This window comes from Malaclemys terrapin, chromosome 6, assembly GCF_027887155.1.
Source record: "Malaclemys terrapin pileata isolate rMalTer1 chromosome 6, rMalTer1.hap1, whole genome shotgun sequence".
Classification (NCBI taxonomy): Eukaryota; Metazoa; Chordata; order Testudines; family Emydidae; genus Malaclemys; species Malaclemys terrapin.
This window is the reverse complement of record NC_071510.1, coordinates 31,713,688-31,732,888: the sequence shown is the minus strand read 5'-3', so window position 1 is coordinate 31,732,888 and position 19,201 is coordinate 31,713,688. Positions and strand designations below refer to the sequence as shown.

Here is a 19,201-nt window from a genome sequence, read left to right as displayed (position 1 = left end):
TTTCGCCTTGGAACTGATATTTCTATAATCAAGAAATTTAAGGAGAACATTTGTTCCAAACAATTGTACAAAGGTCATGTCCAATTTACAAGTCCTTTCTCAAAGCTTGGTTTCTGCAGGAGGACATTTTCTACACAGAAATCCCTTCAGAAATAACTTTGTCCATCTCTAGCTTCCAGTTTTAATTAAATTAATCTCTGGGTTTTTGAATCTATGTGGAGAGGGAAAGGATCTGCAGGAGCAGGTTTTAACAAATCCTTGCATGAATATTCACTATCTCCAGTGGAGTTCAGTCCATCTCTTTCTCTAAAGATGCTGTCCCAGATTAAGTAGCATTTCTCGCAGAACAAGGAATTTGCAATGAAAAAGTCAGCATGAAACTCTGTCCTTGTTTTTTCTTAAGTAGAGTACAGTAATGATGATGTGGCAGGATTGATTGGCAAGGAGCAGTGGCAACCAGTTGGTCTTGCCTTATATACATAAGCAATGTGCCTCATCAACCTGACTGTAGATCAAATCCCAGAAGACAAAAAAACAGTTTCCATTGAAGAAAACTCCTCTTGTATTTGAATGAAGACTCTGACGTGGACCTCTTTCTGACCCAAAACCAATAGTTTTAACAACGGTAAGTATAAGCATACCTCTCAGAAACCTCTCATTCTAGACAGAGAACAATTAGCTGGGTGCAAAGTTTGGCTCACTTTCCCCTTCATTCTGTGGGTAAAGAAGGTTCATTTGATTCCATTCCACTGTTTATTTTCTGTCAAAAATTAGATTAGAATTGGTAGAAGTGGTATCTCATCTGTTTCTTAAGTCAGTAGCAAGAAGTTAATTTGGAGGACTTTGAATGATAGGTAACAGTTAAATTGGATTTTTGCCTCCGAAAACCCCAGTCTTCCTCGGACAAACCACCTGTTTCAATATGACATTACAAACAACTGCCTTGTGAGTTTTGCAGGAAAACACAGGAAAAATATTTTTAGTTCATGTTAAGACAATAATATAATACAGCCCTGTCTGCCATCTGTACAAAAAATTGAATGTTTGTACAGTTTGCAATTGTGTAATTAATACTCTTGACTCTTTGGAAAGGGACTCCAAATCCATCAGTTCCTCCTTTAACTACAGTATACAGGCAGCCTTTGGAGAGCAGCTATCATAACTTACAAAAACAGTCCAATTTATAACATTTTGGGAGAATTATTACAAATATGTGTGGTTATTAATGATGTGGTTTGAGGTTTTAGATCAAGAGGTTGCAAGGAGTAGGTTGCTGTTAATCAGTGCAGCAAATAACTCTCTTGGAAACAGATGTTTTTCTTTTTGTCTATGCTGTATCAGAACTAATTTTAGAAGTACAAGTTGCTCCTATTGCAGAAACCTCTCTCCCCATGGATAGACAGCTGGTCTTCTAATGAATAGAAGGAAGAAATAAAAATGAGCATCTTGGGGAGTGGTACTTTAAACAAGGGAACTGTAAGTTGTCAGAAAAGTGACATTTCTTAAAGATGTCATGATTGAAGTTCAGTGTTTGCCAATATTCATTATATACTTATCACTTAATGCTATCTGAGATTACAATAGGTCCCTATATTTTGAACAAGTAGTCTCTTAATTGCTTCTACTGCATGAAGTATATATTCTGAATCTCCTGTAAATAATCTACTGTAATGAAAAAAATGTACTAGTTGGGTAAGCTTGAGCCTCTCAAGGACCAACGTTAGGTATAGTGTTCCTTTAGGCAAAGGATTATCTTTAATCTTTTGTTCTGCATGAGTTAAGTAATTGAATTGAGTTTATTTAAACGATATGATTAGCATTTGCTTTAGTGTCCAACACATAGTTTAGAAGATCCAAGAGCTTTAATTCCCCTTTAGTTTTTAATGTATAGGAATGGTGGTTGAATGTTGGGACACATTTTTTTTTCTCGTTCGTTTTAGTTAAAATCAAGTCTATCTCAGTACTTTTGACCTTAAGTTATTTTAACTGTTGAAAATATGAGCTTATTGGTTCCAGGGTGGAGTTTTAAAAGGTTTGAGCCTTGTTCAATTTTTCTTTCATTGACTTTGGCAACGAAACAGGCATGTTTATGGTGATTTTCTGGTTGTGGAGTTGTGATTCAGGACCTTCCTATATGCAATCTTCAAAGTTTTGATGTTTCTCCCTGCACTAAGATGCCTTCCACTGAATTCCTTCTGCTGTCAAATTCTTGGAGATTTCCTCTTAGAACTGCTCATCTTGGCTACATCTCCCCAAATCATGGGTCTTAGTGATCTCACACCAGAGGTTCATCAGAACCGTCATGTCAGCATCTGGACAGCTGGCAGCACACTGGGAAGAGGATTTCTCAGACTGTGTGTGAGAGTGCTGTGAAAACTCAGCAGAAATGTAGTAGGCATGCATGGGGTTTAAAGGCTGATTTCACCATATAAACTTGTAGGTGAGTTCCAGTGCAGAAGAGGGGAGTAGGTAGAGGGGAAGAAATATGACCCAGGTGGAATGGTGGGAAGGTACTGAAGGAGTGTCAGCACTCGTTGATTAGTCTGCACCCTCACTTCAAAGTAAGCAGATTGCCAGCCCAGGTTGAGGCAAAACCCTATATCAAGCCTATATCCTCAGCTATATATGTTAGTGCAGGCTTAAAATACCCTCAAGCCTGGGTCAATGGATGTTCTGTGTGAACGTTGGGGAGCTAGGGACAACATCCATGCTACAGCCTGAGCTAACACAGCAATGAAGACATACCCTCAATGGCTATGGGATTTCAAAGTGTTTTCCAAAGGAAGTGCTCATAAATGCAGCATAATGGTTTTCCCGACTAAGTAAAGGGCACCATGTTTTATCAGCTGAACTCTTTGAGAAGTAGCCCTTCAGCTGAACCCTAGGCCTGTCTCCTTCCTTAATTTAAGCTTCGAGGAAATGTGCTAAGTTTCAAAAGAAAGTGTTCACAGCCAAACTTTTTCTTAACGTTATGTTTTAGCTAGCAAGACCAATGTTATAGAAGGGGACTCGGAGGATGAAAATGAAGATAAACTCATGCTAGCACAAATGACATTCCCCAGAAAGAAGGATATTTGCTTATAATGTTGTAATGTGGACTCTGATTCAAAAGAGAGAACTTGAATTAACCATGCTCTTTGCAGACCTAACCAGCTCCACTGTGTGGTGTATAGTAGAGGCAAAGTGTGTGTTCCAACCATCTGTGTTCAAGACCATATTTGTAAGGTTTCAACCCCTGCCTGGGTGTGGTATTCCAACTAGCCATAGTTAAAGTTCTGACCCTAAACACCTCACTTGCATCAATTGATGTCCCATTAGTTTTGATACATCAATGCAGTTAGCTCCATAGTTGCTTCATTGCAAAAGTATCTTAAGATGCTACCATATGTTTGGTTGGTTGGTTTACCTATTTATCATACATTGCTTAGCAAATAGATTATATGTTACCCAATAACATATACCCTCCAAGATCAGGCCAGATTCAGTAGTCAGCATAGATGCATCTTGCCTGTCTGACTAGGAAGATGGATTCTCTCCCTTAAAGGATTTTAGAACCAAGGCACTTAATTCTTTCAGGTACTAAATTTAACCAGCATCAGTTGCATCGTCAATACATTTTACATCACAATGCTTTATTCAATAGTCAAGACTCCAGAAAGACTGATTCACATTTATATTGCTTAGTGGGATGGCAATAAGTGCAGGCCTTTCTTCCTCAAGTAGATTAAACTGATTTCTTTCAAAAGTGTTGAATGTTATAGAGGACATGGAATTGGGGGTACAAATTGGGTTTTAATTCGAACCAAGAGACGTCAGGTTTTTTTCATCAGGTTTACATGTAAAAAATACTCACTCTAATATAAACTGGGCATGTTTTTGAAGGGTTTTTTGTGTGTGCAGATTTTTGCATATGGGCATGGAGGATGGGAATTTTTTTAAATAATCCAACACCTATTGAGGAAAACAAGATTGCTGTTTGTTGGAGATTTTGCAGTATCTCCACTCCCAAAATGATTACTAATTCCTTACATAGTATTTTATGATATTTAACCAGTACATTAATTTCCCTCTCTCATGACAGATCATGGTAATGTCAGATGGCACATCAGTCTCTTCAGGACAGAGCCTTCATCTCCTCAACCTTCCCAGTAACTCCCTGTCTTCTTCTGAAGTGAAGAAGAAATCATCTCATGGGCCAAAGGTGAGACCCGTTTTGATATGAGAAATTGAGGTGGTGAATCAAATCTGGAAAGCAATTTCTAAAATTTATTCCTTGGTGTTTCACAATAACCTAGCAGATGCAATGTTACAGGCACTTTGCTGAAGTGAATTTACTGACTTGCTACTTTAAAAGTAGTGCAGAACTCAGATGGTTGTGAGAACAACCAACAGTTCAAGTATTTACATTGTATATTTCACTTAAAAGATAACAGTATTGCTTTTTTCTCTTCCCAATATTTGAAAGAACTCTATCTCATTACTCTTGCAAAATATACCACAGAATATTTACTAGTATACTTTCAAGTACTGAAACAAAGAATTAAATTTAACAATTTAAATAATTAAAATAAATTTACATGCATCAAAATAAATGGGCAAAGCGCATCTTGTGATGTGGTGACCTTGGGGTTTTTGAATTATATTTATTCTTTTACTTGCTGTTTCACAATTGGAGATCTGTCATCAGTCTCCAGGTCATCAATGTGAATAAATGAAGCTAATAAATAGTAAAAGTATTAGCCTCCTGTACTAGAAGCATGATTATTTCAATGAGCCATGTGAAATATGTAAATTAACATGTTCAAAGTAGCAGAGAATTTCTTCAGATCACTTAAGTAAATTGGGAATAAACTGCATTTTAGGATTTTTTCAAACAAACAAAAAACACCCACCTGCTTCATGAAGCAATCAATGTATAAGTATCCTCTCTATCCTGATTGCTTTTCTTTGTTCAGTATTTTATTGTTTGGGTTCCCTTTGTTGCTTCTTACCGTTTTAAAGCACACTCTTTGACCTTATTGGCACCCGATTTTGTATGCCATGAGAGTACTATTATTGCTTATCATTTACATACAATGTAAATGTGCACAGCACTGTTCCCTCGGTAAAATGCCAGCACCAATACCTGTGTATCAATAAGGCACTGAACCCATGTGTTCCTGACACAAAGAGATGACATTGCTAAGTGCACATGTTGGTAACATACAAAATAGATCATAATTAAAAAGGAAACATAGAAACAAGTGGTCTATCTATTGTGCTTATATGGCCCCCATTACCATAGTATTTGAGCACCTCACTATCTCTAGTGTAATTACCCTACAACACCCCTATAAGGTAGGAAAGTGCTGTTCTCTCAGTTTACATTTTAAATCTCTGTGGCTCAGAGATTTAACTTGCTCAAGGTCATACAGGAAGTCAGTGCCAAAGTAGAGAATTGAATCCGGTCTTCCCAAATCCTAGGTTAGAGTCCTAACTACTGGACTGTCCTTCCTCTTTTTCTGTATCTATGTAACCCACACACCTCCTTGGATGTGGTTTTCTGTCCCATTTAATAGCACCAAGACTACTTAAAAAAAGAGAGATAAAATGAATCTGCTCTACAGGCTTAGCTAACAGCCAGTTGGCTTTTATCTCATGTGGTAGAGGCTCACGCCCTAAGCTCCAGAGGTCCCCGGTTCGATCCCGCTCACCAATGACCGGGGTCTGTCAGCGTTACATCTGCATCTTCAGTGCTTCACTGTACAGGTTGCTTTTTAATAATACATTAAAAGGAAGGGTAGGAAGGCACTTGACAAATGGTAATTGTGAGGTTGATCTAAAAGTAAGTCACGGAATTAAAGAAAGCCCAGTGTCTTACTACAGAAAATAATTGATTTGACTGGCAAATATATTCAGGGATTTGATTCCTCCCAAAGATGTTAAGTCAATATTTTTTAAGGTATCTTCCAATCTATTATGACCATACTATGAAGAGGCCCTTTCTTGTTTTGAACCTCAACAATTTCTTACATAAATTTCAGTCCACAGTACACAAATATTGATGCTTTCCATTTTAAAACAACTTTACATATCGTGATTGTTCAGAGTGCATTGGCATGGGCAGTGCATCTGTACAATTGTCTCTTCATTTATGCTGCCTTGTATATTATACTGTATTGATCTTTGCTATCCTGCTGTAAATGTATCTAGCCATTTTGGTAGATATGGAGCAGGAGATTGGGTCTTGGCAATAGAAAAGGCCCATGTTCACTGAATTGTTGCTTCAGGAGCTCTACCTTGCTTATTGCCCCTGCTGATATAATTACCAGCAGTGAGTTTCTAACCACATGGCAGTGGAATGGTTTGATACAAGATCAGCTATAGAGTCATACAGCAGTGGAGGTTTGCATTCCATATCTGTGAAACTGTTGTAAAAGAATGACTGAGTTATCTGATTACTTAATAAGGGCATGCAACAGCAATAGTGTCTGATTTAAACCATTGTTTTAATTTTAGCCATAAGTACCCAGCTATTCCTTTTCTCCTGTGTCAGCGATCCAGAGAGATAAAATATCAATAAATTATCACTATAAACCCTCACTAAGGAATGTGGCATGCCAGAGCTATGGGGATAGTCCTCTAATTAATCACTTTCTTCTTTGTTCAGTTTTAAACTGATGTTCATTGCAGTGTTTAATAGTGGAAAGAGTCATTGTATCAGTACATTGCATTACTTGCCAGTGGGAAGGATTATTCAGCCTTCTCCCCTCAGAAACAGCCTTGTCTCCTCCCAGCCTCTCATACAACATAGACAGCAGTATTACTCTATGCTCATGGCAACAGATACAAATATCTGCAAAAATATGCTCCAAGGCGTTGCCTTATTTATGCTTATCACTTGTATTTGGAGGAATGGATTTGTAGCCCGATTATTATTAAAATCTTGGGTATTCTTCTATGGTAACATTCTGTAAATTGAAATCCACTTCTTTTTGGAAATTTTTAAGCCCTAACTTGTTGAGGAGTAGTATTTACTTAGGGCAAGACCCACAACTGGTATAAATTAGAGTAACTTCATCAACTTCAGTGTCACATCCTTATTGGTGTGAACAGACTGTACAAGTGAGCGAACGTAACTTTTTACAGCACTCTCTAAGGTTGCAGTTAAATATTACTGAATGGCTTTTTTAGTCTATATTTTGTGGGTAGTGTTTTCAGGTTTCAGTTTAGGTTTACAGATATAGGGTACTATTGAAATTGACAATGGTTCTTAACTGTAAATATTTAAACCAAGAAGTCCAAGAATGTTAGCTTCCCACTCACCAACTTCAGACTGTTATACAGCACTCCTAGTTAGGTTTATTCAAGGAAGAATTGCACAGCTCACAGGCAGTACCTTGTGAGTGCAAAGAAGAAAAATGGATATTGTTGGCTAAATGTTCACTTGCCCAAAATCAGAAGGGACTAATTGGTAATACAAACCCATCACACCTTGCTTACTCTAACATCATCTTCTGAAATCATTTGAATGACCTAAGGCATCTTCGTTAAGATGGTAGTGCCTTGGCAGAGCTGTGTAGGGAAGCTTGTGCAGCTCCTGCCATGTTGTGTGTGGCCCTGGCAATTGAGTCCTGGCTTCACTGATATCGTCATATCAGTGCTTTAAATGGAGACGGTCAACTTGAAATCTGGTTTATTTTTCGTATGCAAAAGTCCCTCAGTTCTCTTGCAGATTTTTGTGGTTTTATGATCACATCTTCACATTTTTAAAAATGTTTTTCTTCCAACATCTTTCAGATATAATAATATTGGGTGTCAAAAAATCTCACTTCTGTCAAGTTTAAGTTGACTGTCCTTTCAGTAAAGTGCCCGTCACTGTAGTAATTCCAGGGTACAAAGTCTAAAGCCTCTGTAAATGTAGTATAGTGCCTGAAAGGATGTTGGTGAGAATGTTTGTTGGGCTATAGGTTCATGAAATGCAGTCCAACAAGTGTTGCTGTATTTATTGATACCTAGACAATGCGTGTCACAGATGCATAGAGAGATCGTCTTTCCATGGCTTCTCTGAGTAACGTTGTGGTATAGGTAGGAGGGGATTTCATAAGTATTCAAGATAAGGGGGTAAATTCTTGAAATCATAAGACTAGCAAGAACATTTAAAAGGAGAGGGAACCAAAATGCAGGGAAGGGCGAGAAGTGCTATTGGACAACTGTTACTGCCCAGTTGAAAAAATCTCTGCCCCAAATAGTATACAGTCCAAAAATAATTCTAAAATTTCTCATCCAGTAAACTGTAGATCGTTGTTTTGGCAGATATTTGTAACTTATTTAACATTTATTTTATCAGGTCCCTTGTTTTACAGTTTTTGGTGTATAGAAACCTATTGTTCTAACAAGTATTAGTGTTTTATGAGATCTTCATTAAAAAGGATGTTTTTTGGTTGATATATCAATAATACTTTTTAACAGGTGTTTAAATTGATTCTTGAAATCTTCAGTGGAAAATGAATATATAAGTTCTCTCTAGTAGTATTAAAGGGAAACTCAGGTATTTTCTTGACAGATGAGAGAATAATAATTCTAATGAAAGAGTTTTTAATCAAATAAATACTCCCGTGTGTTTACAATAAACATTTCAGTGGGGCCACTGGATGATCGAGATGCTAAAGGAGCACGCAAGGACGATTAGGACATTGCGGAGAAACTAAATGAATTCTTTGCATTGGTCTTCACAATTGAGGATGTGAGGGAGATTCCCAAGCCTGACCCATTCTTTTTAGGTGACAAATCTGAGGAACTGTCCCAGATTAAGGTGTCATTACAGGATGTTTTTGAACAAACTGATAAACTAAACAGTAATAAGACACCAGAACTAGATGGTATACATCCAAGAGTTCTGAAGGAATTCAAATATGAAATTGCAGGACTACTAACTGTAGTCTGTAACCTATCATTTAAATTAGCTTCTGTACCAAATGACTGGAGATAGCTAATGTGACGCCAATTTTTAAAAAGGGCTCCAGAGGTGACCCTGGCAATTACAGGCCGGTAAGCCTGACTTCAGTATTGGGCTAACTGGTTGAAACTATAGTAAAGAACAAAATTGTTAGACACATAGATGAACATAATTTGTTGGGGAATAGTCAACATGGTTTTTGTAAAGGGAAATCATGCCTCACTAATCTATTAGAATTCTTTGAGGGGGTCAACAAGCATGTGGACAAGGGGGATCCAGTGAATATAGGGGTCTGGACTGGGCCCAGTCCTATTCAACATATTCATAAGTGATTTGGAAAAAGGGGTAAACCGTGAGGTGGCAAAATTTGCAGATGATACAAAACTACTCAAGATAGCTAAGTCCCAGGCAGACTGCAAAGAGCTACAAAAGGATCTCTCAGAACTGGGTGCCTGGGCAACAAAATGGCAGATGTAATTCAATGTTTATAAATGCAAAGTAATGCATATTGGAAAACATAATCCCAACTATACATATAAAATGATGGGGTCTAAATTAGCTGTTACCACTCAAGAAAGATCTTGGAGTCATTGTGGATAGTTCTCTGAAAACATCCACTCAATGTGCAGCGGCAGTCAAAAAAGCGAACAAAATGTTGGCAATCATTAAGAAAGGGATAGATAATAAGACAGAAAATATATTACCTCTATATAAATCCATGGTACTCCCATATCATGACTACTGCATGCAGATGTGGTTGCCCCATCTCAAAAAAGATATATTAGAATTGGAAAAGGTTCAGAAAAGGGCAACAAAAGTGATTTGGAGTATGGAATGGCTGCCATGTGAGGAGAGATTAATAAAACTGGGACTTTTCAGCTTGGAAAAAAGATGACTGGTATGGAGAAAGTAAAGAAGAAAGTGTTATTTATTCCTTCTAGTAACACAAGAACTAGGGCTCACCAAATGAAATTAATAGGCAGCAGGTTTAAAACAAACAAAAGGAAGTATTTTTTCACACAACACACAGTCAACCTGTGGAACTCCTTGCCAGAAGTTCTTGTCAAGGCCAAGACTATAACAGGGTTCAAAAAAGAACTAGATAAATTCATGGAGGATAGGTCCATCAATGGCTATTAGCCAGGATGGGCAGGGATGGTGTCCCTAGCTGCTGTTTGTGTGCCAGAAGCTGGGTATGGGCGATGGGATGGATCACTTGATGATTACCTGTTCTGTTCATTCCCTCTGGGGCACCTGGCATTGGCCATTGTTGAAAGACAGGATACTGGGCTAGATGGACCTTTGATCTGACCCAGTATGGCCATCCTTATGAAATATGGATTCAACAACATGGGCACCTATATCTCCTACCATACATAATTTAATGTGACAAACATTATAAAGTCAAATGTTCTGATTTGGAAGCTGAGATTGACTCGTAGGAATATGGAGGGGTTTTGGTAAAGAAATAAGTTTCTTGTCTTTAACTTTCTTTAATGTGTACATTTTCAAGGACTCTGGATGCTTTAGAAATATATAAATATCCCACATGACCTGTTAAATCAGGGCTTGTAATAATTATATTACTTAAGTGTGTTGTACTGATTTTTTCATTTCATTTTTTTAAATATGCAAAATATATGAGTGTGTCTAGTACTATACAACCACATTTTAATCTATTTTATAATTATCTGATGTGGAGGGTCCTTTGGAATCAGTCTATCAGTCACCAAGTAATGCCATTTACTTTCTAAAAACAGTAGCCATTAAATTCGTTGCCTACAGAAAAACAGTGTCTTGTGCTCCCCCTGCTGGCTTTTTGGCCACAGTGAGCTAACCCCACTCCAAAATGTTTTTCTATTTTTCTGCCATTGTTGTCTATAATGCAATCTGCCAGATGGATCAGACCTTGTTGAAATCTTTAGGAGAGAGAGAGGATAGTAAGGTCTGTGAAATGAACAATCAGTAGGGGAAAACACTTTTTAGGGAAAAAACTACAAACATAGTGAATAAAACAGGGCAGGGGACACTAAAATATTAAGTATCCCTCCTAAGAAGGAATTGTCTCCCCTCTTTTCTTCTGCTGTATGTGTTAGCACATTCTCTCTGCTGTACACCAAAGCCTTTCCAAATTGATCGATACTGCTAAGCAAGATTCAAAAACGGAATATTTACATTAAAAGCTCAGTATTATAAAATGGCAGACGTCATTTTTAATCTGAATTTCTGAAACTAAGCAACTCCTGCACCTGACATCCTTTGCCCCCCACCACCCTAAGATCAGGAGGCAAATTTGTGAGGCTAACTCCCTGTTCTTACCTTAACGTTTCCAGATTATTTGGAGACGGCTATGAAATTTGAAGAAATGACTTTATTATACCTAGAAATAAAATGTGTGTTTTATGACCACTTGTCTTAAATTTTTAGACAAAACATTGAATACGCTGGTTTAGGTTGGTAGTACCAGTATAGCCAATTTAATAACTACATTAAGTGTAATGAATCAAAATTGCTTCAATTGCTAACTAGCTTCATCATGTCTATCTGCTACTTGAGTTCTTTGAAACCATTTTCATAGGAAGGCACTTGCCCTATGGCATCTATTTAACCAAACTGGGAGATTACATTTTGCAGCATGAAGTCATTGATGTGCCTTTGCATGGGAACTGACAGTTGTTTTAGATCCTCCATTTTCCCCATCTCTTTGCCTTATAATCCCAGTGGTGATTAAGTCTCTAGGCACTTTCTCTTTTATTGGCTGCCACAGTCTGTATGTTATGGAAAGTACTTCCTGACTGCATCATGCTCTCCCAAATATTTCTTTTACAGGTCTGTTACTCCTGCTATATCAAGGGAATTATGTTTCTTGAAGAAATGTGTGTACCTTTATTTAATTTACTTGGGTATTTTAACAAGCATGTAATCTCTATATTAATAATCCTTTTGATGTTTGTCATACAAGATACCAAAGAAAGTATAAAATGAGTCACTTGGGTTGTTTCAACTAGATATTTGACAGGTAGGCAAAGGTAAGCCGTGGTATGTAAATACGTTATCGGCCAATAATCCACAATCTAAATGTTACAATCATCACTTGAAAGGTTTACTTGATGTGCCACTTTCAGCAACAGAATCTGTCACTCACTTTTATTGTTTGCACTGTTTTTTAGCGTGGAGAGAAAATCAAATGCTTCAGAACACTTAGTTTTTTAAAAACCCAAGGAAATAAATTAAAAAATATATTTGTTTGCACTAAGATATATACAACACAGAGTATGGGTGAACTTTCATGCATCTCTGCCAGTATACCCAGTTATTTAGTTAATTCTCATATGTTAATTGAATGTGATGAATGAAAATACTATTGTTTCCTGTGAAATTTTGTGCCTCCCATGCTGTTTTCTTCCAGCTGTTGTTGAGTCATGTAGAGTGATTGCAAAAGGGGTGGTGGTTGATAAGAATGTATCACACTTAGGTGAGAGTGAATCTGAGTTGTAGTGAGGGGCTGTCCTAGTGGTTGATGTAATTCTTTACATGCATGAACGTGGAGCCAAATTTATCCATGGTGAGCATAATGTTGATACCATGGTTTCAATAAGCACATCAACTTCCTGGTTTTAGAAGATAATTTTAAACTGGGGACTTGTTTCTTTTAAAAACCCAACAAGGGCTGCTGGGCTGGGTTTCCATACTACTTAATCCCGCAACTCTCCAAGACCTATTTCACAGCTGTCAAGAAAAGACCCAGGATCAAGCCCTCTTGCTTTGCAGTGTAGATGCAGCCTCACAGGACATGTGCTCTGGCGGTCCGCCAAAAGTAATCCACAATCCCACAGGCTTTCTTTGTCCTCTAGGTAGTCAAGTTTGGTGGACAGTCAAGTTTTCCCACACTGCACCATCAACAAAGAGCTCGAGCAGCCACATTTTGGGAGAGTGCTAGGAAGTCTAGATTATAGTTGATTGGACTCAGGCCTTGTCTACACTATGGGGGGAGATCGATCCAAGTTATGCAACTTCAGCTACATGAATAATGTAGCTGAAGTTGACGTACTTAGATCTACTTACCGCGGGGTCCACACTACGCTATGTCGATAGGAGATGCTCTCCCGTCGACTCCCTTTGCATGTCTCATTCAGGTCGAGTACAGGAGTTGACAGGAGAGTGATCCATGGTCGATTTAGCGGGTCTTCGCTAGACCCGCTAAATTGACTGTCGATGCATCATCGATCACCACGCGTTGATCCCCCGGTAAGTGTAGACAAGTCCTTAGACCCACATAATGCAGGATGCCGGAACTCAGGTTGGGATCTAGGGTTCAACAATTCCTAAACTTCAGTTACAAATGTGTGTAGATGCTCAAGCCTTAGGTTAATAAACACAGGGTCTCCTAACTTGAGTTCTACTAATCCTGGGCTGACATTGCAGTGTAGGAATTACCCTGTAGCTCAGTTATTAGGGCACTCGCCTGAGATGTGGGAGATTCAGATTCAAGTCCCTGCTCTCTCTGATTCAGACCAGAAAAAAGACAAATTTTTAAACCTTTCTCATGAAATGGAATTCTTGTTTTCCAGACACCCCTACTGAGGACATCATCCTGGCCTTTGGTTGGCCAAGACATGAAAGAACACAAGAATCAGACTTTGGCCTTCCATATGGAATATAAAAACAGCATTAATCACTAGATCTTGCCTTTGGGTTTTGTTTTACATAGAACTTAAGCTTTACCCGCACACACACTTCAAAACTCCAGGAAAATGGTCTTGACTAAAATCAGGAATGATTAATGTTTTTGGTTTTGTTTTAATTAGTGGTATGGCAAGTGGGGAAGTGCCTTACCTTCAAACATTCAAATGTCATCAGAATTGTTAAGGGGAGTAATAGATTTTATTTACTGCTTAGTGTTTAAAGGCACTTATCTTTCATTAGTATGCCACAAGTACATGCCTTCAAGTAGATAAAAGATTGTGACAAGGAGGATGGAGAAAAATTGTTCTTCTTAACCTCTGAGGATCGGACAAGAAGCAATGAACTTAAATTGCAGCAAGGGAGGTTTAGGTTGGACATTAGGAAAAACTTCCTAACTGTCAGGGTGGCTAAGCACTGGAATAAATTGCCTAGGGAGGTTGTGGACTCTCCATGATTGGAAATTTTTAAGAGCAGATTAGACAAACACCTGTCAGGGATGGTCTAGATAATACTTAGTCCTGCCACGAGTGCAGGGGACTGGACTAGATGACCTCTCAAGGCCCCTTCCAGTTCTATGATTAGTAGAGTGCATAATAATTTGATAGTTGAATCAGGAAGTTTCAAAATCTGTCTAATATATTTAAAATACTAGTGTGGTTTAGACCCACAGTGAGAATGCATTCATAGAGAACTGTCTTCTCAGCTAGACTACTGAATTTCCTATCTCAGCCACATTTCATTTATGGTTGGTAGAGCTGGGCAGAGGCCAAATTTTCCATTGTGTAGGAAATTGATTAGATTTTGAGGAATTGGCATTTTCCAGTGGAAAAATATTCCATCAGAAATTTTTTGACCAGCTCTAATGTTTGGACTCTTGACTGCTGGCTCTGAAGGCCTGGCAATACCAGTTTTCTTTTGTTTTCAAATATATACCCATGAAAAATGTCTGTCTTGTGGGTCAGTCTCTTATTGTTCCCCATCCCCAAGTTTCTTCTTAGGCTTTTGGAGTGTTTTTCTGGTGTTATGGTGGCTGCTGTGTTTATGCATGTACTATTACTGTATTTTTGACATATTGTTTGAAGAAAGCTCTGGATAGGTTTTTTTAAAATGTCACAAAACTAAATAAAATATATTAAGTAACAAAAATGCAAACATTACAAACAAAACAATTAACTGTTCCTCTTCCCCTTACATCTATGGGGAGGAAAAGAGAGGTAGCTATTTCATAGTTCTAATATTTGTAAGACGTTACAGCTTGTCTACGCAGCCTCGGGTTCAAACTATGAGGGAATGAATAGCAGTGCACACCAAAATGCTATGTTGTAACTCCCCCGTGTGGATGCTGCAGGCACAAATTAAAAGATAACCTAGTTTGCGTTAACATGTTCATTTTCAAACAGGACTACATTAATGTGAACTAGGAATCTAAGTTCACACCTGCAGCATCCACATGGGGGAGTTAGAGTGCAGCATTTTGGTGCACACTTCTGTTCACACCCCATAGTCCAAACTGTGGGGCAGTGTAGACATAGTCTCAGCTCCTACACTGATGGGCACAGCCTAAACATCTAGATTACACAAGTCCTGAAGAGTTTTCTGTCAGTGTCTTGCTAATTAGATAACAAGTATAGCTGCACAGCAGAATACAGGTACCTTGCTCTAACATCCCATCTAACTGACACACACGTTCTATTTGAAAGGCCAACTCTGTTTTCAGAGCAGTTCTACAAACTATATTTTTAAAATTAGTCAACCTCAATATAGGTTGTGGGTTACTGTGATCCTAGTTTGCTCATTGCATTTCTCATGTTCTGCTGCTGTCACATTCTGAAATTGTGGTTACTCCAACAGCAGTTCACAAAAGTTAAATGTTTCCCTCTTCCTCATTGTAAACATGTGGCAGTGTAAGGCAGCCAAATAAACCACAGCTACAGATAGGCAGGAGGGTTCCCACCCCCACTCCCGGGAAACCTCCCCCTCAAAAAACCAGATGCTTATCAGTACAGAAGGGTGAATGAACATCAACTGATGAAAAACAAGATAGTTAAATGCATAATTTTTATATATGTGATATAAAGATCAGGGAACTGTAGATGTATCAGTTCCATGTTTAATTGCACTTCTGTCCTCTCAAGAGCACTCTATGGGGCAGGAACTCGTGTTCCTCTCCCTCCAGAATAGTGTTTTAGGGTTGTGTTTATTCCAGCAGGTCTGATCTTACTTTAGTGCCTGCTATTCTGATGTCTCTCAAGGGCTTTGACAGTGTTACCAGTGACCAGTCAGCTTTCATGAAGCACAGTTCATTTATTTAGGACAAAAGCATTACAGAGAAAACATACAACAAAACAATAAATGGTCTTCATTCATGTTAAACTTACCAGGCGTTGCCCATCTTCCATATGGAGACCATGGTAGCTTTCAAAAATCTTTCAAACTCTTATAGCAGGGTTTTGTCCTCTTGGTTAAAGTCTCATGTCAGTTTGTGGATCAAGTGAGGGTCATAGAATCAGTTCAGTCTGACACTTTATACAGTTAGGGGTCTTTTTTCCCCCAGTCTTTCTGAAACAGATAAAACCAGTCAATGGTTCAAAGGGCTGGGTAGCTGTATAACCAGCACAGTGACTTTGCATTAATAAACTCCGAGGGATTCCTGGTTCCCCAAAACCACCCAGTGAGCCAGGAAGACAAAGACCTAGAGCGTTTATCGATACAAAAGTCTTTGAATATTCCATGTACTCCACAGCATCTGACATATCCAGACGTAATAGTCTTTGAAGTTTCCATGCTTCCAGGGTCTTAGATCTATTGTTTCTTCCCATTAGAAGACAGAGACGTTAACTCCTTCACCCTGGTGAATAACAACACAATGTGAGGGGGAGAAACTGAGTGTCTCATTCTTTCATTTAAACCCCCCCAGAAATTTCACAGTTCTCCACAGCAGGTATGTCATTGGCTTGGCAACTTGAATGGGGCTTGAGTGAATGCTAATTCAACCAAATTAAGGCCAAAGCCTGAGCTCTCCCTTTAACTTTGTGGTAGTTCCCATTCTCAGCAACAAAATTTTCTTTACAACACTTATACTGTTCTAATTGGCAAATATGCACCAGTCTCTACACATAGCTCTTATTTCGCAAGCTCTCCTCGACTTCCAAAATTTCAAGAAGATTTTTATGATCTCTTTTAAATATTTTGTTTACTGAGATATCAATGGCTACATTGGTCTCCACTCCTGAGTCAAACCAAACCAATATTACAAACAATATTACAAACACTATCTTTCACCCAGGCAAGTGGACTTAGTGATAAATGGTTGCATAGACCAAAAATCACACATACTGAGGTTGCTTCCAATCCTAACAGACCAGTCACTTACCCCAGCTCAATTTGTATCTGAGATCACACACCGAAGAGAACACCTGTTGCCATTTCTATAATGAAATAATTAAAGTTTATTTACTAGGGGAAATAAATTATTTACAGATTAAAGCAAGCATATACACACAAGTGAGTTATCTATGATTCCCAAAGATGACAGAGATGTGGTAATCTGTCAATTCAAGAGGTCTTTCAGGGCAAACCCAGGCTCTGCCTCAATTGAGACTTTCTAGCCCTGTGAGAGTTCAGACAGCAAAGAGATGAAAAATCTTCATGTCAACTATTTTTATTTCCATCTTCCAGCATTAAAACCGATGGGACGAGGCCCTCTGCACATACTTCTCTATGGATGGATGAGGCAATGAACAAAGCTGATTTAATTTCTGATAGTCCTCCTGGATGGACGGGCGGGGACGATTCCCATAGCTGGGTTCACAAGTTCAGAACAAACGTTTTCAAAGCTACAAACCAAAATGTACATATTTCTTAATAGCATGGAATATAGACATTACAAATGAGATGAATGCATGCAGCAATTTACAGGCATTTGATAGTCTAAATACTAAATACATTCTTATATGACTAATACCTATTTTGAACAAAACTAACCTATATATGAGCTGGTTTGGTTTCCAGCTATGAGGTTGTCAGTTTTGAGCTAACGCCTACGGCCTTGGCCAAAGCTGGCACTTGGTTTACCAGCATCACAATTAGCATTACAAATATATTTTATAGCAATAAGCTTAAATATCTGACAATCATAATTGGGAGCAAGCTTCCCACACAGGTTAAACACAGAAATTTAGTTGGCATAATTCAACTAAGGTAACCACACACATTACAAATTTTGCCATAGATTGATCTATGAAATTCACTATTGCTGGATATTGTTGAAGTAACTTGCTTAGGAAGATTGAAAGAAGGATTAGATTCTTAGTAAGAACAGTGCTGGCAGTTAGTCGTGTGGAAAAAAATTAGGATGATCAACTCTCATGCTATAGGGTGAAAACTTCTTGAGACAGATGGCAGTTAGAGAACTCCCCCCCGCCCCCCCCCCCCCCACACACACAAAAATGCTATAGTGTTGCACGGTGGTTAAGGTGCTTTGTTTTTTCCTTTTTTACTGAAAAAATTGGTGGAGATCATTACTTGAGACAGTATATTCAAGTACAATATTTGGGCCATTGTGCTGTACCAGTAATTCTTCTGTTTTGTGAACTAGATGATCCTACTGATTTAATTCATTGCTTGTCATCTGGGTTCTATTGTTGCTTTCTAAGTGGGAGAAGAAAAGAGTATTATAGTATGTTGGAATGACTGTGCATGTTGTCAGTAAATGAATCCTATTTGTGTACAAATATCTGTGTATGCACTATTTTACATCATAATTTTATAACCCCCAAGTTACAGTGTTTTGTAGATTTTGTTTGTTTGTTTGTTTGCACACCCAAAACTCCCCTTGGTTCCATGAAGTTCTAAAATTCTTTTTAATTTCTATACCATTTAGACCAGGGGTCGGCAACATTTGGCACACGGCTCGCCAGGGTAAGCACCCTTGCGGGCCGGGCCAGTTTATTTACCTGCTGACGGGGCTGATCGCAGCCCCCACTGGCCGCGGTTCGCCGTCCCGGGCCAATGGGGGCGGCGAGAAGCGGCGCGGGCGAGCAATGTGCTGGCTGCGGCTTCTCGCTGCCCCCATTGGCCCAGGATGGCGAACCACGGCCAGTGGGGGCCACGATCGGCTGAACCTGCCGCGTCAGCAGGTAAATAAATTGGCCCGGCCCGCAGCTGCGTGCCAAACGTTGCCGACCCCTGATTTAGACTTTTATTTTTGCCATGGAGAAAGGCAGTTTGAGAACTGTATGCAGTCAATTGAATTGTATGCATTTCATTATCAAAATCTGTTTAACATTTAGGAAAACTTGAATAAAAATATGTTTTACTTTAAGATAATATTGTGTAATCAACCTATAGGAAAATAATTAGTCTTACTTTGAGCATATGTTACTTGTTGGAAAATGGGTTTTGTTGTTTCAGAATTACTAGTTCAGTAAAAATAAACTTGTTTCTGGGGATAACTAAGCATTTGGTGTAAACATGAATGATTTTTCAGAGGTTCTTAGCACTCTATCAATGTGAGCTGCTGGTGAGGTCAGCATCTTTTGAAAATCAGGCCAGAAACAATAGGGTCAGATCATATGT

At 38.6% G+C, this 19,201-nt stretch overlaps 1 protein-coding gene across 2 annotated transcripts in view; it reads left to right on the top strand.

The window, feature by feature from the left end:
- MLLT3 (MLLT3 super elongation complex subunit) overlaps positions 1 to 19,201 on the top strand; it is a 219,152-nt gene that overhangs the window by 130,837 nt on the left and 69,114 nt on the right. For both annotated transcript variants that reach the window (XM_054033230.1, XM_054033231.1), the window contains exon 5: positions 4,082 to 4,201. In XM_054033230.1, coding sequence (XP_053889205.1) covers positions 4,082 to 4,201 — 120 coding nt within the window. The remainder of the gene's footprint in view (positions 1 to 4,081; positions 4,202 to 19,201) is intronic.